The sequence below is a fragment of the Brassica rapa genome, chromosome A02 (assembly GCF_000309985.2).
Source record: "Brassica rapa cultivar Chiifu-401-42 chromosome A02, CAAS_Brap_v3.01, whole genome shotgun sequence".
Lineage (NCBI taxonomy): Eukaryota > Viridiplantae > Streptophyta > Magnoliopsida > Brassicales > Brassicaceae > Brassica > Brassica rapa.
Window position 1 is genome coordinate 13,313,806 of NC_024796.2, and position 22,039 is coordinate 13,335,844.

The 22,039-nt window shown below is 34.0% G+C and overlaps 5 protein-coding genes across 7 annotated transcripts; 4 read left to right on the forward strand and 1 right to left on the reverse strand.

Moving 5' to 3' along the window:
• On the forward strand, positions 1 to 1,788 carry LOC117131777. Of its 2 annotated transcripts, XR_004455118.1 has the most exons (3): positions 1 to 147; positions 327 to 429; positions 687 to 1,752. XR_004455118.1 is itself a non-coding variant. In XM_033284297.1 (2 exons), exon 2 carries the CDS (start codon positions 1,132 to 1,134, stop codon positions 1,558 to 1,560), a length of 429 nt encoding a protein of 142 aa, XP_033140188.1. In that variant the 5' UTR covers positions 6 to 429; positions 687 to 1,131; the 3' UTR covers positions 1,561 to 1,788. The 2 variants fall into 2 exon arrangements, 1 of the variants encoding a protein (XP_033140188.1); XM_033284297.1 differs by having other exon boundaries at positions 6 to 429; positions 687 to 1,788.
• Positions 1,789 to 1,861: 73 nt separating this feature from the next.
• On the reverse strand, positions 1,862 to 4,515 carry LOC103852950 (BEL1-like homeodomain protein 3). Of its 2 annotated transcripts, none has more exons than XM_009129851.3 (4): positions 4,288 to 4,515; positions 2,765 to 3,842; positions 2,582 to 2,642; positions 1,862 to 2,503 (listed from the first exon to the last, which is right to left on the reverse strand). In XM_009129851.3, exons 2-4 carry the CDS (start codon positions 3,751 to 3,753, stop codon positions 2,117 to 2,119), a joined length of 1,437 nt encoding a protein of 478 aa, XP_009128099.1. In that variant the 5' UTR covers positions 3,754 to 3,842; positions 4,288 to 4,515; the 3' UTR covers positions 1,862 to 2,116. The 2 variants fall into 2 exon arrangements, with proteins under 2 accessions (XP_009128099.1, XP_009128100.1); XM_009129852.3 differs by having other exon boundaries at positions 4,271 to 4,504.
• Positions 4,516 to 4,782: 267 nt separating this feature from the next.
• LOC103852951 (26S proteasome regulatory subunit S10B homolog B-like) lies at positions 4,783 to 10,483 on the forward strand. The gene is made up of 7 exons (XM_033284295.1): positions 4,783 to 9,327; positions 9,403 to 9,489; positions 9,569 to 9,655; positions 9,732 to 9,869; positions 9,943 to 10,134; positions 10,218 to 10,316; positions 10,396 to 10,483. Exons 1-7 carry the CDS (start codon positions 9,076 to 9,078, stop codon positions 10,459 to 10,461), a joined length of 921 nt encoding a protein of 306 aa, XP_033140186.1. The 5' UTR covers positions 4,783 to 9,075; the 3' UTR covers positions 10,462 to 10,483.
• A 1,297-nt stretch (positions 10,484 to 11,780) lies between these two features.
• On the forward strand, positions 11,781 to 13,139 carry LOC103852952 (26S proteasome regulatory subunit S10B homolog B-like). Its single transcript, XM_033284296.1, has 7 exons — positions 11,781 to 11,966; positions 12,037 to 12,123; positions 12,207 to 12,293; positions 12,378 to 12,515; positions 12,585 to 12,776; positions 12,858 to 12,956; positions 13,045 to 13,139. The coding sequence occupies exons 1-7, from the start codon at positions 11,781 to 11,783 to the stop codon at positions 13,108 to 13,110; spliced, it is 855 nt and encodes a 284-aa protein (XP_033140187.1). The 3' UTR covers positions 13,111 to 13,139.
• A 1,250-nt stretch (positions 13,140 to 14,389) lies between these two features.
• On the forward strand, positions 14,390 to 15,682 carry LOC103852953 (lon protease 2). Its single transcript, XM_009129856.3, has one exon. It carries the CDS (start codon positions 14,510 to 14,512, stop codon positions 15,329 to 15,331), a length of 822 nt encoding a protein of 273 aa, XP_009128104.1. The 5' UTR covers positions 14,390 to 14,509; the 3' UTR covers positions 15,332 to 15,682.
• Positions 15,683 to 22,039: the final 6,357 nt, after the last annotated feature.

The window sequence follows — 22,039 nt, forward strand, 5'->3', positions numbered from 1 at the left end:
AAATATCCAGTGAAAAAAAAAACACTGAAAGAGAAAATAAGATGAGGCACGTGGCAGGATTCCCCGTACGTGTGTTCTTCCTCCTCTGTAGCAGAGACGACGCACCGATCGTGTATTGAATCTACAGTTCACCAGAATATATATAAAGTTTGGATTTTTATTCGTATATGAATGATTAATCAATCTCCTTTAAAAGGTTTGATCTTTGATTGTGAGAATCTAGAATCTAGGGTTTCTGGTTAAGCACGTGAGTGTTGGAATCATCTGATCAAAGGAATAGTTTTTGGTGAGAGAGAGAGAGAGAGAGAGAGAGATTATGGGTTCAGTTTGTTGTGTAGCTGTGAAAGACAGAAAGCTTCCTCCTCCTTGTAATAGTAGTGGACTGCACTCCATAATTGATCTCGAATTTGATGGTCACACCTTCTTCAGGTGAGTCGTTTAGACAACAACTTTGGAGGCTTCTGTGGTTATGTTATAGCCTTTTGTCTTGAATTCGTTCTGTGAATCTTTCCGGCTCATCAACATGATCAAAGATGAAAAATACATTCTTCTTTGGGTTATAATCATTATAAAGTTTTCATTATTTATGTCTTGTATTTGACTAGATATATGTTGTAAGTAACGAATTAAGCTTTGCTTATAGTATTATTGCTGTGTCTTATGTTACTCTTTTCTGTGCTCTGCAGATTCATCCTTGGCAAGCCATGATCCCATCGAGGTGACATAACTAACATTTCTTGACTTGATATAGTTTGATATTTTTAACATTGAGCTTAAAGAGTGCCTGGTTTACCCTATTTCTTGTCTTCATCTCAACCTATTTGTGGCGAATTTAGTTGTCTCACAGAGTATTGTTCCAGCAGCTCCTCCAAAGCCTTCTGAAGGAAGGTGGTCTTCAACCTGTAGCAATGACTTAGCCACTGGATCCCATTACGCTTCTTCTGAAGGTGACTGGTCCTTGAACACTTTCTCTGAGCTCGGTGGCGTATTCTCAAAGGGACAGATGGTCCTTCGATAGCGAACACTTAGGTTCTAGCAGACGTAGTGGTGGTAGCAGCAGATTCTACTTGTCTCCTTCCGTTGTTGTTGATCAGCAGACTTGTGGATCTTGCTCAAAGTTACTAACTGGAGATGTCTTCTGTTGCTGCTGTTCTTGCTTGTGGTCATGTTTACCACGCAGAGTGCTTAGAGACAGTGACTACCGAGATAGAGAAGTACGATCCCGCTTGTCCCATATGCACCATCGGGGAGAAACGTGTTGCAAAAGTAACAAGGAAAGCTCTTAATGCAGAGGCTGAAGCCAAGGCAAAGCAGTTCAAAAGATGTAAAAACCGTTTGATGGATACTGAGTGCGATGAGTTTACGTTTCAGAAGACAGGGAAAGCTCTGAAGATGGAACCACCTAGTCGCAGTAGCAAAAGCACGTCTATGTCATTCTTGAAATGGCATTCCAAATGGAGTAAACCCTCGTCCAAAGACTCTGTATTGAAGAAATGGTTTTGGTCTAGACATCTTTACAACCGTTCTTCATCAAGCATAGAGTTTCATAGTAACCGATAATACTCATTTCAGGTACTTAACCAGACATCGCAGCTTTGATGAAACCAAACCTCCTTGTTATGGAACAGATACTGAGCTTTCAGCTTTAGCCTTCAGAGCTGTGTGTTTCATGTTTCTTTTGGTGATATCTTGTGTGTTTCAGTGTAACCTATGGGGATAACATTTAGTTAATGAAAAAAAACTTGTCAGTCATTTGCAGGGTTATCTATGAAGTTCTGTTGACCTGCAGTTTCTTATTCAAGATATGCAAGAGCATGTGAAGTTCTCTGATACAGAACGAGAACCAAATAAACATATGTATGTTCGCACTTGAAAAGTATTTTGTTTATACACAAAATAAAACAAAAACATTACAATACTGTCTTACCAAAGTGTATATAAGAGGCTCAGTTTCCATATACAAATATAAAAGTCTATCTACAGTTTTCACAAAATCTAATCACAAATATTACAGATATACCACCCCTATCTATAGAAGCGTCTTTTACTTGCGCTTCAAGAATCCAATCACTGGCATTGCCAGTTTTCTTGAGCTTATGAAAGCTCAAAAACTTTTTCAGACAACAAAGTCATGTAACTGATGGGGATTAGAGAATCTGCCATCTTGCTGGTTACCAAGTCCAATGTAGCCATTGTAATCAACCACACCAAACCCGTTATAGTTCATCAAGCTGTCTGGTTTGGGATCTGCAAAGATAAGGTTTTCTTCTGCATCAGATGTATATGGAATGTTGTTGTTTCCATGATTCTGTTGTTGTGATGATGAAGAAGTGTCTTCGTGTTTGAGCTGAGATGTTTCATTCATTCTGTTCTTCTTGTTGCTGCTGCTGTCTTGATTAGAGTTTGAGAGTAACTCTGATGAATCTCCAAACTCTTCTTTATACATCTCTTCGATCATCGGTTTCCATAGCCGAACTCTCGCGTTAATAAACCAGTTTGCAACCTAATCAAGAACCAGAGAACCAATCAAATCAAAGCAAAGACCAACATCAAAAGTGAGATCTCTGGCTTCTTGTCTTACCTGGTTTTTAGATAGTCCTGTCTGCTTAGCAAGCATGATCTTCTCTGACTCCTTAGGATATCTAAGCAAAGAATATGGACAAAAATGGTCCCTCAATCAACATTTACTATAGAATCGTTTATAATATCTATCATAGTTTGTAATATCATAATTATCCGGCTTTAAAAAAAAATCAACACTTACGGATGAAGGAAGTGCTCAAAGAGCCAAGCGCGGAGAATAGAGACAGAGTTTTCAGGCAAGCCTCTTTGTGGTCTCCAAGTAGGTCTAACCATACCAAGCTGTTGATGCAAAGCTCTCTGTTGTCTCAGCCTCTGATCTAAATACCTCAATCTCGGTATCCTCTCCCCTTGCTCTTCAGCCGTCTCTTTCTCCCCAAGCTTCCCTCTAATCACCTGAACCTGCTCCTTTATCGCATCCCTCAAATTCCGAAAATGGCGAGAGATTCTGTTCAGAGCCACCGATGTGTAAGGCTTAGCTGCTCCAACACCAGCTACCATCTCGAAAGACGAAGCTAAAGCTTCCATTTGATGGTAGTATTGGTTGTACCTTTTGTCTACCTCGTCGACCATCGTTAAGAGCTTGTGCTTCTTGCTCTGAAGCTCATGACGTTCTGAAGGAGATAACTCCTCGTTGTTCACTGTGTTGTTGGTATCGTTAGGTTTAGACCCGTTAGTAAAGTCTTGACCTTTCTCGTTGTTCTTGGTCTTCTTGACGCTAACGACTTCGTCTAGCAGTTGTTGTGTTGGTTTAAGGTAACGAGACCTTAGAACGCTGCTTACAAACCCATTGTTGTAGAATCCAAAGGAAGGAACTTGATGATGATGTTGATGATGATGACTCTTCCCATTCTCTTCGTTGTAACTCAGCTGGTTCGAGAGGTTCTGGTAATGGTACTGGATCTGGTTACCGAGGCTTAAGGAGAGTCCACCGCCGTGGAAGCTTAGATCGTTGCTTGAGACCGTTACGTTTCCGTTGAGAGATGTGTCGCTCGTTGGTGGGATGAAAACCATCTCGTTTGGTACGGAGTTTGGGATTTCGAGACAGTTTGCTCCGGCGCCGGCGCCGGAGAAAGAAGCGGCGGAGGAAGAGGAAGCTTGTTCGTTGAGGTAGATGGGTTCTTGGTAGAGAGATTGCATGCCGACAGTACTAGTTGGGTAATAAACTGCCATGTGATTTTGTTATTTTTTTTGTAATCAAAATGTTGTTATTACAGTAAGTATCATACGGTTTTTGATGTTTTGTCTGAAAACGAGTTTCCCTGTAAGAGAATGAGAGAGAGACGTGTGAGTTTGATTCTTGATTATAAAAAAGGAACAATCTTTGAGAGGAGGTTAACACATCGTATTCTCACGCCGCAATTACAGATGAAAAATAAAGAAATTAAAACCCTAATAATCTTTTATACGGAAATAAAGTTTTCCACTTCAATTTCAGTGACGCAAGAAAAAAAAGTAAAATGATTAAGCAGCAGAAGATGATGAAATCAGAAAATATCGATGTGTAAAGTGTTTATCTTTATATGTTTCTGATGATTTCATACTTTCATAAACGGTGGTAACACGGAGAAGATGATAGTTTTCTTTTCAAAAAGGAAATTTTAAAAAAAAGAAAGTACAGATCAATCATAGCTTTCAATCAAGAAACCAAGAACAATCAAATATTATAATAAAATAAAATAAACAAAACCTGAGAGAGAACCCTACAAAAGAAAGAGATTGTGGATGCGGCTGAATCAGGGAACACACAGGAAAAGAGAAGAACTTCGAACAGTGGAAGACAAAAAGAGAGAAGAAGAAGAAGAAGACACCCAATCCCAAGAGATAGATTAATAATTGCAATTATTATAAACAAATATTCTTCTATTTTAAAATAAAAATACTTTTTTTTTTGCTCACTCACAAAGAGCAGAACCAACCCATCTTATCATTGGAACATAGACAACAAACTCCAGATTTTTAAATTAATAAAAACTATTTTAACAAATATTAACCAATACCATAATAATATATGGAGAAAATTTGACAATCTCTACCAGTAATTCTGTATTGAATTTTATTCCAACCGAACCTTCTAATTTATTTTGGGTTTTTTCTTTGCGAACCATTTAGAGAATACTACGCGTGAGCAGTAAATTCATTATTTTATTTTCTGTTTGGATTATTATAGATAATAGAGAATATTTTTACAAATGCTACTTATATACTCATTTATATTAAAAACTAATATTATTGAATAGAAATAAATAATGTGTGGTCATTGACTTGACTTGGTGGTTATATGTATTCATCAAACAAATAGAATAAACAAATAATGAAAACCTTTTTTTAAAATGAAGAAGAAAAGAGTTGAATTTGTATCCTGTTTTTTTTTTTAGAAGCTTAATAGCTTGGACATAAATTCAAGCAACCGTTGAATAGTTTTACTATTAAATTTGTTCCACCAAAGCTTAATTGATTACTTAACTAGAGCATCTCAGATTAGTTGTGGTTGTGCTGGTAACATCATAGGTTAGTAGTGTGAACCAACAACATATGTTTTTATTTAGTACATAATTGCAAATCCCTGTTTATAAGCGAGCATGAAACATGTGTTACGTGGCATGATACTTCATAACTAATCTACGGTACTTAAATTTAAGGTTTTCATAATGACAAACTCTATAGAACTTTGTATTCAATAAACATTTTAGGCGTATATCAGACTGTTTAGTTATACGTGTTTTGTCCGCGTAATACATTGGGCACACATTTCTTATAAAGTGACGTGCAAAGGAGGGAATTACTTAACTCCATTTTCAGGATTTTCTGTTTCTTCTTTTACATAATAATTGATAAATACAAAACGGAGAATATGTCAACAAATCAATAATAGATAGTATTAAATATTAAAATGTTAAATTACACAACCATCCCTATAGGTAGAATTTTTATAATTTTTTTTTGTGTTAAGGTAAACCTGGAATTTGATTTGCCAGAAGTGTTTTGAGGAAGAAGTGTGTTTGCTCAATTGCTTAACTGAGGGATTAAAGGGCCTTAACAACCAGTTGGTGACTACGCAATAACTTCGCTAGCAAAAAAATCACATTTTCTTAACTTCATCAAGTGATATATGACATGAGGAAAAAGGCACTATTCATAAACAACTAGATATATATGACATGAGGGAAGAATACTTATTCATAAAACGATTAAAATGGAAGAGATTTGAGCTTTCTGATAGGTCGTCTCCTTGTCCCAATTGATCTATGGATGTTGAGTAATAAATAATAATAAATAAAATTTGAAATAGAAGAAATTATTTAAAGTGAAATAAATAAGGTAGATGTCTCGGACGCAAGGGTTGGTGAAAGTGACCAAAACAAAAGACTTGGCCGCGAACTTGCCTTGTGGACGCTAACGGAAGAAAAGCTAACGAACAGCTTTGTGTCCATATTAATAAATGTCTATTTTAATTTTCCTTCTGTATATTTTTGTTTAAAATTTCTTTATTTTATCCATATGTTGGGCCTCGCTTTGTTATAGATTGTAACAGCCGACACAAATCGTTGAGGAGAATCAATGTATTAGCAGAATTATTTTATATATTTGTTGATTTATGAGTGGATTATTTGTTTTCATTGGATAAACAACTTTTTTAATGTAGAGTTGGTTAATGGCAGGTGGAATATGGGATCAATAGATACATTATAAGGATCAAATGATTAAAATAGGTTAAATGAATGTGATTTTCTAAAGCAAATTATGATGAGTTTTGAAATAATAATAACAAAAATATAGTATAGCTTAAGATGGTGAATGTCAGACTATGGAAGTGTGGTGATGATTATAAACCGAGGTTTACTACAAGGGAAACTTGGAAGATCTTGCGAGGAGTACAGACGCAGATTGATTGGTTGAAAGGAGTGTAATTTCAGTATAACACACCGAAGTTTTCTTTTTACACTTGGGTAGCCATCCAGGACAGACTGCCCACATGAGATAAATTATCGCTATGAAATGGAGGCACTACGGTTGTGTGCACGCTATGCAAGACTTGTCTGGAGTCTAGAAATCATCTATTTTTTCAATGTCAATATTCAGGAGAGGTGTGGTCGAATCCCACCAAAAAGCTTTTGACAACGGACTACACTAATGTTTGGGATAGCATTGTTACACTCCTTAATAGGAAGAGAAGCAAACTGGAGCTGTTTCTTCTTCGGTATGTTTTCCAACCCGTCTATATAACTGGTTCATGGTCGAACCCGGTTCAACCACCGGGTCGATCCGGTTTTAAAAACACGGAAGCCATGGCTAATACCAATGTCTCCACCGGGTCGATCCGGTTTTAAAAACACAGAACCCGGTTCATAGTTGAATTATGTTTAGTTTGTAAATTTGAGTATTTTTCATAGAAAAAACTGTAAACCAAAACTTAAACTTAAAATTATGAATATGTATATATATTTATAAATATATCAGGGATTAAAATGTGTTAAGCTGATCAGTTAATTAATATAGTTGATATGCTTCTTGACAGATTATCAGAGAGATTACACATAATTACAAGAGTTGATGAAATTCTAGATAGATATATGAGATGTGAAAATATGATATATAACTCCTGCATGACTCGAATAAATATATCTTAATATAAAGAACACGTATATAATTATATGTGACAAAATGATCTCGTTATAATTGTTGGTGCGTGAAAACGATCATATTCTGACATATTATTCAAAAGGATCGAATGTGAACTGTGAAGTATGTCTACATCGCAGTAGATTCTTGGATTATGTGGATCGGATAGGGTAAGCATATATGGCTTTTTCTTTAGATTGTTCTTCTTGACGTACATGTAATGCTGCTACCAGCTTTGTTAAAAATAAAATTTTCTAAACTTCAGTGGCAAACGAAGGGAAAGATTCTCGCCGCTAACCTTCTCTCTGGCCTAGAGGAACACAAAAGAGAGTACACGCTCTCATAAAAACGGCATGACTTTCTTCATGAGTATAATAAAAATGGCGTGAATTGCAAAGCTTTAAAAAGACCAATCAATCTTCCTTCTCCAGATTCTCAGTCTAACTGACTTGAAGCGGTGAAGCCTTTCCGATCAACCACAGAACCTTCTACGCAGGAATAGTTTTCTATCGTTCCTCAGAGATCAGTACCTTGTTCGACAAGGAATCTACGAAGATTTTGGATGTTGAAACCTTAGAATACATGCAATGGGGAAGCCGTCGAAGACTACGAGATGGTTTCTGATGATTATATTGGTGTTTTTTTTTTTGTTTTTTTTGGTACAAATGTTAAATATATTGGTGTTATCAGTATCAACGGTGTGTGTGATCCTCGTCAGATCCACCTTCGACTCATGTAGCGTAATCGGTGGTAAGATCAGTAGCCACCAATTCGTGGAGGAGAAGCTTCGTTCAGATCCTAGTCCTCTCGGCTTCATGTTCACTTTGTCAACAAAACACTAGCCGTAGCTCCGTATATAGCAGCCATAGACGTCCTTGTCATTTAAGCTCCCTCTACTTGGTACTGCAGCTGGAGGGACAATGGAAATTTTAGTCAACGGAACGACTGGCTTGTTGCACAGTGCTGGTAAGAAGACGTGACATCTCTCGCAGAAGTGTCACATCAAAAAGCTTATGTGCTTAGAGAAGTGTTGCACCACGCAGATGCTCATGCTTTAGGATGAGATTATAGAAACGTACAAAGAAAAGATAATTTTCTTTTGTTTTGAATTTTTTTTTTAATTGCAAAATACGAGTTGAGATGACTTTTACTTCTGAAATCTGAAAGTAAAGTGCCCTGGAGTATGTGCATCTCTGGGGGTTGAACTGATAAAACCAAAAAGTTTGGGGTCATAAGTCGTATACCTGTAAGATAGAGGAATTTAATTAAGAATATGTGCATTTGGGGGGGGGGGGGGGGGGGGGGGGTTAAATGATAAACAAAATTTTATGGTCAGAGTTTGAATAAGTATAAAACAGCGGGGTTTAATAAAAAACAGTTCCAGGTGTTTATAAAAAGCTTTTCGTCTTCTTGATTTGTAAACTTCAAAGGCATTTGTATATGGCTTCCATGGAAGACGGAGAAGAAGAGATATCGAGTAGACTCAAAGCCATCATTACGTACACGTGTGTTTTCAACACTCGCAACAGCTTGCAAGAAGAAACCAGAACTGGTCTAGACTCCTTTTTCTAAACCCTGAGGTTTTCATTCGATTGCTTGTGCTTCAAGTTTGCGTGTTTCTGATCAGTAAAAGAGAATCTGGAAGCTTTAAAGATAGCGCTCGAAGAAACTGAAGACGAACTCAAGTACTTTACCACTACTCATGCGGAATTGGTTGGAGAAGTTGTGCAACCTCTAGGCAAAGAAAGATGTAACGTTCTTGATTTTCTTGATTTTTGGTTTGTTTCAGATCATTGGCTTTAATATACAGTTTTGATCTCAGTTCTTGTGAAAGTAAACGAAGGAGTTCGTCTCATAGTGAATTGCTCAAGCATGGTGACTCAGTCGAAGTTAGTTTCTGGAACAAGAGTTACTCTTGAGAGAAGAACGTTTACTATAATGAGAATCCTCCCTCCTAAGGTTAATCCATTGGTTCAGAAGATGGTGTATCAACATGATGGTGGTGATGTTAGTTACTCAGATCTTGGTGGGTTAACTCATCAGCTCAGAGATGTAAGAGACTGGATTGAACGTCCTCTCATAGATCCTGACATTTTTGAACGAGTTGGTGTAAAGCCTCCCAAGGTTGGTTTTGGATTCCTTCTTGTTTTATTTCGACTCTTAATATTCATTATCTTGTATGTTGACCTATTGTAACAGGGAGTTCTTCTCTATGGACCTCCTGGTACTGGAAAGACATTGTTAGCCAAAGCAATCGCTAGCAATATTAATTCAACTTTTTTGATGGTTAGTGAGCTTCAGAGTTTGTATAAATTAGTCGTTTCTAGGTTGTGCTAAGTTTTAGAAGTATATGTTGTTTTGTTAGGTTGTTTCTAGCTCGCTTGTTAGCAAATACGTGGGAGAGAGTCCATTGATGGTGAGAGAGATGTTTAAATATGCCCGTGAACATCAAGTAAGTTCTCTTTCTTTCTCACTTCTTCTTGTTGTGACTTGTACTGAAACGTTGAAACGTTCTTCTGGTTATGTAGCCATGCATCATCTTTTTGGATGAGATTGATGCTATTGGTAGACGTAGATCCAGCTACGGAGAAGGAGATACTAGTGAGTGTGACAGAGTCCTCATCGAGCTTCTCTCCCAACTTGATGGATTCAACGAACTTGATAAGGTATCTTCTTCTTTCATCTTGTAAGTTTTTGATGAACATGTGTCTAAACGAGTTCAATGACTTTTTTCTTTAGGTGAAGGTTATAATGGCAACGAACAGACCTGATGTTCTTGACCCTGCGCTGCTTAGACCTGGTAGAATCGATAAGAAGATAGAGTTCTCATTGCCTAACGAAGATTCCAGAATGAGAATCCTTAAGATTCATGCTTCTGGTATTACTAAACAAGGAGCTATCGACTACGAAAAGGTCGTGAAACTATCTGAGGTTCGACATCACACTCTCATGACTTGTCTTTGTTATACGCAAAACACAACAAAAGCTTTGCATTTTAAAACTTGTCTTCACAGGGATTCAATGGAGCAGATATGCGTAACATATGTACTGAAGCAGGGATGTTAGCTTTACGTGCAGGGCACGATTACGTTGTCCCCAGCGACTTCATCAAGGTAAGTAAAGTTTCTGCTTATTATATAACGTTGTTGCACTGTTTTCTTCTTATAAACATAACTTTAAACTTGCTTTCAGGCTGTAACGAAACTAGGCGAAGCGAAGAAGCTTGAGTCCAGTGCACATTACAATGCTGATTTCTGAGAGAGTAGAGATCAGAAACGTGTAAATTAGTAGAAGGGACACAACTCACTTATGTATCGAGTTAGATGGGGTAGACCTCTGTTGTACTTTTCCTTTGCATGGATGGAATCTCCAAAGTCCAAACTCTTCTCTGTACATCTATTTTATCATTTATAAACCAGCTTGATACCTACCAATACCATTAAAGCATATATGAAAGAGAAGCTGAAACAGTATTTGAGGTTTGTTAATTGTCTGAAATTATGATAAAAAGACTAAATTAACTCTCCTAAATCATTTATAAATGTTTTAAAACTATAATAGAAGTTTATAAATCTAATTACACCCCTAAATACTAAACTTTAAACAATAATCATTAAATACTAAAACCAAATGTTATGATATTTTTGATAAAAGTATTCTTGAAAAGTGATATCCAATTTGTTATAACAGTGAGAGATCCACAACACATGTGTTATTTTTAAATGGTCTTATTTATTTTATATTAAAATTTATTTACCAGATAAATTATACTAATATTAAATAGATACTCATATGAGAAATTTTACCACCAATGACGTTTTTCAGGGGGCCCTGTTTTCAGAATATGTGTATCTGTGGGGGTTGAACTGTAAAACCAAAAACTTTATGAATATGTATAAAATAGCGGGATTCAATAAAAGAAAAGTTTCAGGTATTTTCAGTTATAAAAAAAAAAAATCATACTTGATACGTTGGAAACTTGGAATGATAGCAAGTGTGCTTGCGGAGCAATAGTAAAGTTTTCTTCTTCTTCTTCTTCTTGATTTGTGTGACTTCAAAGGCTTCCATGGAAGACGTAGATGAAGAGATAGAGAGAAGAATCAATGACGAGAAAGTGAAGAGAGGCATAGCCATTATGAGATGCAAGTCTAAACTCCTCATTCGCAACATTAACCAAGAAAGAACCAAAACTGGTAAATACTCCTTTCTAAACCCTAAGGTTTCCATTCGATTGCTTGTGCTTCAAGTTTGCGTGTTTCTGATCAGTAAAAGAGAATCTGGAAGCTTTAAAGATAAGACTCGAAGAAACTGAAGACGAACTCAAGTACTTTACCACTACTCATGCGGAATTGGTTGGAGAAGTTGTGCAACCTCTAGGCAAAGAAAGATGTAACGTTCTTGATTTTCTTGATTTTTGGTTTGTTTCAGATCATTGGCTTTAATATACAGTTTTGATCTCAGTTCTTGTGAAAGTAAACGAAGGAGTTCGTTACATAGTGAATCGCTCAAGCTTAGTGGCTCAGTCAAAGCTAGTTTCTGGAACCAGAGTTAGTCTTCAGCGAAGAACGTTTACTATAATGAGAATCCTCCCTCCTGAGGTTAATCCATTGGTTCAGAAGATGGTGTATCAACATGATGGTGGTGATGTTAGTTACTCAGATCTTGGTGGGTTAACTCATCAACTCAAAGATGTAAGAGACTGGATTGAACGTCCTCTCATAGATCCTGACATTTTTGAACGAGTTGGTGTAAAGCCTCCCAAGGTTGGTTTTGGATCCCTTCTTGTTTTTTTTATCCTGCAAGATGATTCATTATGTTGATCTAATGTAACAGGGAGTGCTTCTCTATGGACCTCCTGGTACCGGAAAGACATTGTTAGCCAAAGCAATCGCTAGCTATATCAATTCAACTTTCTTGATGGTTAGTGACCTTAAGAGTTTGTATAACTAGTCGTTATTTTTGTGGATATATACTAAGTTTTATGAGAATATGTTGTTTTGTAGGTTGTTTCTAGCTCGCTTGTTAGCAAATACGTGGGAGAGAGTTCATTGTTGGTGAGAGAGATGTTTAAGTATGCTCGTGAACATCAAGTAAGTTCTCTTGATGTCTACTTGTTGGTGTGACTTGTATTGTTTCCTTATGGATAAGCTAGTTTTTTTCTTCTTGTTATGTAGCCATGCATCATCTTTATGGATGAGATTGATGCTGTCGGTAGACGTAGATCCAGATACGGAGAAGGAGAAACTAGTGAGTGTAATAGAGTCCTCGTCGAGCTTCTCTCTCAACTTGATGGATTCAACGAACTTGATAAGGTATCTTTTTCTTTCATCTAGAAATTTTGATGAACTTTTGTCTAAACGAGTTCATCTCTGTTTCTTCAGGTGAAAGTTATAATGGCAACGAACAGACCTGATGTTCTTGACCCTGCCCTTCTACGACCTGGTAGAATCGATAAGAAGATAGAGTTCTCATTGCCTAACGAAGATTCCAGAATGAGAATCCTTAAGATTCATGCTTCTGGTATTACTAAACAAGGAGCTATCGACTACGAAAAAGTCGTGAAGCTATCTGAGGTTCGTTACACACTCTCATGTCTTTTGTTTGTTTATGCAAAACAGAACAAAAGCTTTGCATTTTAAAACTTGTCTTTACAGGGATTCAGTGGAGCAGATGTGTGTAACATATGTACCGAAGCAGGGATGTTAGCTTTACGTGCAGGGCACGATTACGTTGTCCCCAACGACTTCATCAAGGTATGTAAGTTTCTGCTTATTATTTATATAACGTTGTTGCAATGTTTTCTTCTTATGAATTATGATCATAACTTAAACGTGTTTTCAGGCTGTAACGAAACTAGGCGAAGCGAAGAAACTTGAGTCCAGTGCACATTACAGTGCTGGTTTCTGAGCGAGTAGTGATCAGAAACTTAAAGTAGAAGGGACACAACTCACTTATGGATCGAGTTAGATGGCTTGGAACCTCTGTTGTGTTTTCTATTGCATGGATTCATCTGGGGAATCACCAAACTCTAGCATTTATGAACCAGTTTTGATACCTTTAGATTTAGTTACCAAATAGCATTAAAGCATACATAAAAGAGAAGCTGAAACAGTCTTTGAGGTTTTTTATTGTCTATTTTTAATTTTAACCGGGTTTAATTAAGCCACTATGTAAAAGAACCAAAACTGCAAAATTTGACTAAATTGAATCTTCTAATTCTATTTTTTGTAATCCTACTAACAAAATACCCTAACCTGATCTCTATGATGCATCTCTATTAGGTCATATACATACATGAGGAAGAATATGATATCAACAATTATTTCTGATTATGTCACCATCAACAACACTTTTCTCTTCTTAATTCCTTTCATGCTCGTTTACAGCTTAACTCTCCTCTTTTGCTATTGTTTTTATGTAACCAGTTAGATACTGCAATATTCAATAAATTGGTATAGCGCCTATGCGTCCGTGTAAACCGGTGGTAATCGAAATGACTTTTTTTTTCTTTTCAAAATTTAATTTAAATTGCTCAATTTGGTTTCGGTTTAAATCGATTTAAATTATTTTAAATCAGTCTAAATTAATCTAAATTAGTATAAATCAATTAAATAAAATACATCAAAGTGGATTAATGAATAATTTAATTATAAAACCTTCATCATTAATTTGTCTATAATTAAATGATGATTTGTTGACAAAAAAAATGATGATTTTCACCAACTTAGTTTATTTTTAGTATATCCTATTAATTTTTTTTTATCAGAGTAATCTTTTAATTTGATCTGCTAAAATTATTTTGTGTAAGGGCCATGACAGCCATGCTCATCTGTAGTGTATTTATGTTTTTGGTGTGATGATATTGAGAACTGTTGTTACATCTGAGTGGAGCAAGTGAGTTTCATACTTGAGTTAATGGGTTTCAGATCTAGCACTTAGCCCATGCTATGTACTGCTTGCCTGCCTTTGCTCTGTTTTCCATAGGCTGTCTTCTTCAGTCTTAGAACCATCTCTTTTACTCCATCATGTTGCTGATTCTATGTGAGGTATCTAATAGAGCACGTGGCATTTTAAATAAGTATCTAAATGGATAACATAACTCCTGGGATATTCAACACCACATCCAGATTCATACTTGTTCCTCTCCTCTCGTTTATTATCCACCAAAAACGCAATCACTCGAACATCTGTAGTAATCGTGACATGCCAATTATTACATCTTTTATCTTTTTATTTAAACACACAAAAATTACATAAATTCAAATAAAAGAATTTAAAAACTTTTTTCTTTCTTCCTTCCCCTCTAATGGCGCTTCCACACATACTCTCTTCACCACCGTCCTCAACTTCGTTGTCTCCGTCTTTCAAACCAAAGCCGCCTCTCTCACCGGCCTTTGCTAGTAATCTCCGGCGGTGCAAGCTCACATCCTTCCGATGTTCGTCGTCCTCTTTCTCCGAGAAGCATCACAACGCGAACCCTCCAAAACCCGATGACGTCGTCGAGCTTCCTCTCTTCCCTCTCCCTCTCGTTCTCTTCCCCGGCGCAATCCTCCCTCTCCAGATCTTCGAGTTCCGTTACCGCATCATGATGCACACTCTCCTCGAGTCCGACCTCCGCTTCGGCGTCGTTTACTCCGACGCCGTCTCCGGCTCCGCCGCAGAGGTCGGATGCGTTGGGGAGGTCGTCAAGCACGAGAGGCTAGTCGACGACAGGTTCTTTTTGATATGCAAAGGACAAGAGAGGTTTCGCGTCACGAATCTTGTCCGGACGAAACCTTACCTTGTCGGAGAGGTGACGTGGCTGGAGGATCGCCCTTCCGGGGAAGAGAATCTTGACGCGTTGGCGAGTGAGGTGGAGGTTCTGATGAAGGAAGTGATTAGGTTGTCGAACAGGTTGAATGGGAAGGCGGAGAAGGAAGTTCAGGATCTGAGGAGGAATCAGTTTCCGACACCGTTCTCGTTCTTTGTCGGAAGCACGTTCGAAGGTGCCCCTAGAGAGCAGCAAGCGTTGCTGGAGCTGGAGGATACGGCGGCGAGGTTGAAGAGGGAAAGAGAGACGTTGAGGAATACACTCAATTACTTGACTGCTGCTTCTGCTGTCAAAGATGTCTTCCCTTCGTCCTCTTAGTGAGTAATGATGATGATGGTGATATCCACTGGTAGTACATATTATGCGTTTGATATATATCTTTCCGCCTTGTTAGTAATTGAATATACAAAACTTTATGAAAAAATCTGAGTTAACTGCTTGAGCTATGGATTGACTTAGTGGTTTTGTAGAGCCACTGGGTCAATGTTTAGGGGATACATTGGCGTCATTGCTCGTTATGGTTCCGGTTTGGTTAACCGGTATTATGTCTATGCCATAAGAGTGTTTTCTGATTTAAGAATGGTTCACTGGATGGAGGGTTTAAGTTGAGCAGGATGAGCCTAGTGGTGTGTTTATATCCATGAGACAAATTACTCTTTATTATGCTTCTTTCTGTCTAGCTAAATTGCTGATGAGGCTTTTGATATGTCATGGTACATTTGCCTGCATGACATCCATTTTTTTAAGAACAATAGAGCTTTTTTAAAAAGTTTCATCTACTTAAACTCAATTAATAATAGTATAAAAGAATTGTTTAAAATATTTTATGATGCTTAGAATAAAAAAAACAAGAGTATATTTCTCGTGCTTAAGCAACCAAAATGGTATATACTCATATTTAATTGTTAAAAAATACAATAAATAAAATTGGTTGTGTGTCATATATATAAAAGATCTTTTGATTTAACTATTTTATACCTCTTAAACATATCATATAAAATATTAAATGTTTTAGTTGTTTTATTTATTTTAATAGAACTGGTTAAAAGTTATAAATTTTAAAGTTTACTTAATAAATGTATGAACAAACTACTTCCTTTTTATAACTCACTGGCGGCAGGCATATTATTTTATTATGGCAGTTTCAAATGCTCGCGCTCGACACTGATTGCCTGTATCAGTTGCTAGTCAACGATGCTCATGATATATGGGTCAAGAAAATCTCAAATTTTGGTTTCCGCTTTTTGTACAGTCCATGTCCTTGCAAAAACATGTTGGAGTTTGGTCTTCCTTGGATGGAAATGTAGAGAAGTGTTTTACGCTGAGTATAACTCGTAATCTCGGATCAACCAATACTTTATCAGAAACGATATTACATGATTTGAAATCAAAATATACTCTGCGAGGACCCTTGATCAAAGAATAAAAAAAGGTTAAAAGTACTCATGATCCAATGATTGATTGAGCTCAGTGACTCAGTTTCTTGGGTCACAATGACACGAGTTATTGACCAAACAAGATTAAATGTGATTTCATCTAATATGATACGATCCGCGTATAAACGTGAGTTATATTAGCTTACTAAGTGGAAAGCTAATTAGGGGTTGGCATTCCTGTGCATGTTTGGGTTCGGTTTGAGTCTATTTACGTTTTGAATTTTTGAAGTTAAAGATTTCAGCTACATTCGGATATTTACAAATTTTGCTTCAAGTTCGGTTCAGATATTTGCGGATTCGGTTCGGGTTCAAATAGCCCGTTTAAATTACTTTTAAATAATTTAAATTCATATACTTTAAATTTCTAAAATTCTAAAAAATAAATAATATATAACATATAAATTTGAATAATTTATGCGAAAATAGCTAAAATTGACATAAAATATGTTTGGCTCATGCGAGAAAATAAATATTTATAAAATAATCAAATCATGATAATTGTGAAATATTCGCTTCCGTTTCTTATAAATTTTAAGTAGTTTTATAATTTATATTTATGATGAATACAAAAATTGAATTAAATACCATTATGTTATCATGCATGGATATAAATATTTACATTTTGGTTTATAATTTTAAGTCATTTTAATTCATATTATGAAATTAATATTATATTAAGTATCATTATGTTCTTTTTAATTAGATATGAAATTTCATGTATAATAATTTGGATTGGTTAATGTATGGTATGTTGAGTTCCATATGTTTTTTTTTCAAATTAAACAACAATTTTTAATTTGTTTTCCTAGCTTCATTTGTTTCGGTTCATCCTCTTAGAGCTAAATAAATTTTACAAATCAAATGAAATTTGATATGTGTTGTTTTGAAAATATATGAAACAAAATATAATATTGGAGTTGTATTAATAAACATAATCTGTAATCTTTTGAAAATTCATGTACTTATATGAATATTTATAAAATAACTAAATCCTACTAATTACTAACTGGTTAATAATGTGTGTAGAATTGTGAAAACATTTTATAATTTATATCTACGAAATTGAAGTAAATATTATTTAATAATTTTGTAACTTTTCTTAATTTAGAATGTGATTTGAGAAATAGGATATGATATTAGATGATCAGTTATGTTGTTTAAATATATTTTTTATTAATGGCAACAGAATAAAATTTGGACAACCTTCTTGGCCAGCATTCTTGTTAGTCAAAATGATTGATAAAAACATGCTAAACAAATTTACCATTATAAGGAAGAAGGGATATATCAAGTTTGATGGAGGGTTGCAGTCTTGGTTTGGTACAAGATAGAGTTGCGAGAGGAAGGAAATGAGGCGATATAGAAAAACAGATAGAAAAAGATAGACACTCAATTTATATAAGTAGCACTTGATGTAAAAAAATTCTTTGAATTAAATTTTAATTAAAAAAAATAGAAATTTTTTTTTAATTCATTAAGAATATTTGTGTAATTGATTTTTTTTTTAGAATTAACATGACCACAACACATATGAAACTGATCTCTAAACTTTTTATCTATGAAAAACAAATATCTAAATTATTTTCATTTTTAAAATATTTTGCAAATTATGTTTTATATGTAATTTTGAAAGTTTATAAAATATTATCAAACAAACATAAAATATTCTTTCCAGTTTTTTTTTTTGCAAATTATGTTATATATATATAAACTTATCTATTTTGAAAATTTATACATATTTTTTTTATTTATGTTGTTTAGGGAAAATATAAAGTAAAAATCGTTATATATAAAAAATGTATCTAATATTTATTTTTAACTATTTATATGGTTTTCTAAAGAGGGTAATTTAAATTAAAATATAATTAAAGTTTTATTAATAAAAAGGAAACAAAACAATTTTTAATAATGGCAATTGGCTATAATTTAGTTTTATTAATGGTATTCATATAATTGAATTTTGTGAAAATCAAGTGAGTACGTAAGAAGGTAACTTATAAAATAGTACTATAGAGATTTCAAATATTTTTTGTGTTTTGAGCATTAATTAGCTATTTTAGATATTTAGTTTGACTATTTATATATATTTCAAGTATATTTTGGATATTAATTCTAAAATTAACTAATAATGACAAAAAAATAGTTAATATATTTAAGTATATAAATTTGAATCAAATATATTCAGATACCCGAAATATTTTGGTCCCGTTCCGGTTTTCAAGATACCAAAAATTTGAATATGTTCGGATATTTAACTAGATTCGGTTCGGATTCGGTACTACTTATTCAAACTGTATTTGGTTTGGTTATTCGGATTTGAATTTTTTTGTCTGCCCTGAAGCTAATCTATTAGTGTAAGGGCAAGAATAAAATGTTTAATGTGCCTTTGATAAAAAAAAAAGTTTTAATGTACCTGGAGTTTGGTGCATTGTTTTATTTGAACTTCTGATACACTGGTCATGGTTATAGTCTTATAGATTAGCTATTTCTTGCCTGATCTTTTTAATTGTTGGATCTTTAAATATAAGTTTTGAGTTGCTTGTCGTCTGTGTTGTGTTGCCCGTTGATTTTTCTTTTACGATGAAGAATGTAATATTTAATTTATGTTCTTCAAAATTGCTATATTATCAAAATATCTTTGTATTTAGTCTATTAATTATATTGCTAAAACTATATAAGATTGTATTTTTATCATTTATCATATAAATAATCAGGTTTGGAATTTAGATGAAGATCAATATTATACGACACTATTATTATTTTCTAATAATATTTCCAACACTTGATTGATTATTACATATATTGTTTACATTTGATTTTTAAATAAGTTGTTATTTTGTAAACATATTTCTAGATTCGATTTTATAATCTTTTTATTGAATTTCGGTGTGTTCTCACCATTTGTTGGCTCTGAGGGTTGCAGGTTTTGGCTCAGAAAAGAGAATATTCTTTGCCGGCTATGTATTTCAGCTTATATATATATTTTTTTTGAATCAATCCACCAAATGACAAAAAAACACATAAATTATTTTTGAACTTAAAAAAAGAAAAATACAAATTGAAGAGAATTCAACATCAAGTATGTATTCCTTTAAATATTTATATCAAATAATTTGTTTATCAAATAAAAACACATCTGATAAACAGTTCAACGACCTCACCTGTTATTGGTAAAGTGAATCTTTGCACAACACATATCATATACACGGGAATATACCGTATCCATTAGTTTTCTAATTAAATTTTAACGGAAACTAGACTTTGATCCGCGACCCGCACATATATATTTTTTAAAAATATGTTTCTATTTATTTTTCATGTCAATAATATAAGAGTTAAGCAAAATACCCGAATCTGAAGAACCAAACCGATCTCGATCCAAAAAGTAGTACCAAATCCAAACCGAAATTGATTAAATATCTGAATTATTCAAAATTTTGGTTTTTGGATAACTGAAACCGAATCCGATCTGAACCGAAGTATTCCGGGTATCCGAATGTATCCGTAATAGATTTATATACATATATATTAATTGTATATTAATTATTTTTAGATTTAATATATATGAAACATCTATAATATATATGATACTCTTAAGCTGGTTTAAATACTTGAAAATATATATAAATAATCAAAAGTAAATATATAAAATAGTAAAAGTATACTTAAAATAATTATCGATTCTCTATCCAAATATTTGAACTAAAGTAATTTATATGTTAAGTTTAGGTATTCTGACATATGTTATTCAAATTTATATTTAATATATTATTTTGTTTATAGTTTTTGAGAAATATAAAGTATATAAATATATAATGAATTTTAAAATTTTAAATTTCTTAAAAGTAATTTAAATGGGTTATCCGAACTCGAACCGAACCCGCAATAATCCGAAGCGAACCCAAATTGAAATTTAGAAATATTAGAATGAGGCTGAAATCTTTAATCCCGGAAATCCTAAGCTCAAATAGACCTGAACCAAACCCGATTAGGTACCAGATAGATAGTTTCTCATAATATAATGGACTTTCAAATTTTCTTAAAAATATAACCTCATTACTTTTTTTTTCTCTTAATATTCGGCTATCCATTTTTTCAAACAACCCTATTTTTTAAAACTACAATCTATGTTTCCAAACAAAATCTCTTTTTTGCAACTGTAATCCATGTTTCCAAATAAACCTAATTTGTATTTGAGTTTTAATAAGATAGATAGATTGCGTCAAATAATAGTAAACATGATTTAGAAAAACAAAAACATACAATATAACGTTAAGCTTACTTATATAAAATTCTTTAGCGTTTTTTTTTTCTAAACACTTGTAATCATGATAGACTCTAGCATTGGATATATCCATACTATCAAAAAAATATGTGTCAAAAATTGGTTTTTCCAAATGTATTAACCTTAGGGCATGACTGGTTCAAACGCAGCGGTTGCGGTTGCGGTTACGGGAGTTTGCGGATGCTGGTGGTTGCGGTTTCGAGTGGTTTTAAGAGATTTGTACGACTGGTTCTGCGGTTAGAAATTAATGCGTTTGCGGGACACTTATGACTGGTTAACTACCAAATACAGCAGCGGTTAAATAATAAATTAACAATATTTACATTTTATATAATTATAAAATATCAAAAAATCATAATACTATAATAAATATGAAAATTACATTTAGAAAGTTATAGATTTAAAATTTTAAAATGATAGAAAATATTTTTATTTTAAAATTCTATAATATTAATTAAAATATAATAGATATATTTTAGTATTTTTACAATTCCAATTTAAAAATTTTATTGAATATTTTTATTTTTGTATTTATATGGTTTTTGAAAAAAAAAGAAAAAAAAAATTATCCTCCCACAACCGTCCGCAACCGCAAACGCTAGCTGAAATCATTTTTTTGATTTTAAGAGGTTCAGAGCGGTTTAAAGCTATTTGTAGCGGTTTGTATGATTGTTTCGAAACGATGTCAGCCGCTAGCAACCGCAAAAGCTGCGTTTGCGGGTGGTAGCTGGGAAACAATTCAGGCCTTTAGAGCTTGATTGGTTTCCCCGCTACCACCCGCAAACGCAGCTTTTGCGGTTGGTAGCGGTTGACAGCGTTTCGAAACAATCATACAAACCGCTACAAATCGCTACAAATCGCTTCAAACCGCTCCGAACCTCTTAAAATCAAAAGCTAGTTCCAGCTAGCGTTTGCGGTTGCGGGCGGTTGCGGGAGGATAATTTTTTTTTCTTTTTCTTTAAAAACCATATAAATACAAAAATAAAAATATTCAATAAATTTTTTAAAATGGACTTATAAAAATACTAAAATATATCTATTATATTTTAATTAATATTATAAAATTTTAAAATAAAAATATTTTCTATAATTTTAAAAATTTAAAACTATAACTTTGAAAATATAATTTACATATTTATTATAATATTATGATTTTTGATATTTTTATAATTATATAAAATGTAAATATTGTTAATTTATTATTTAACCGCTGCTGTATTTGGTAGTTAACCATTCATAAGTATCCCGCAAACGCACCAATTTTTAACCGCATAACCAATCGTACAAATCTCTTAAAACCGCTAG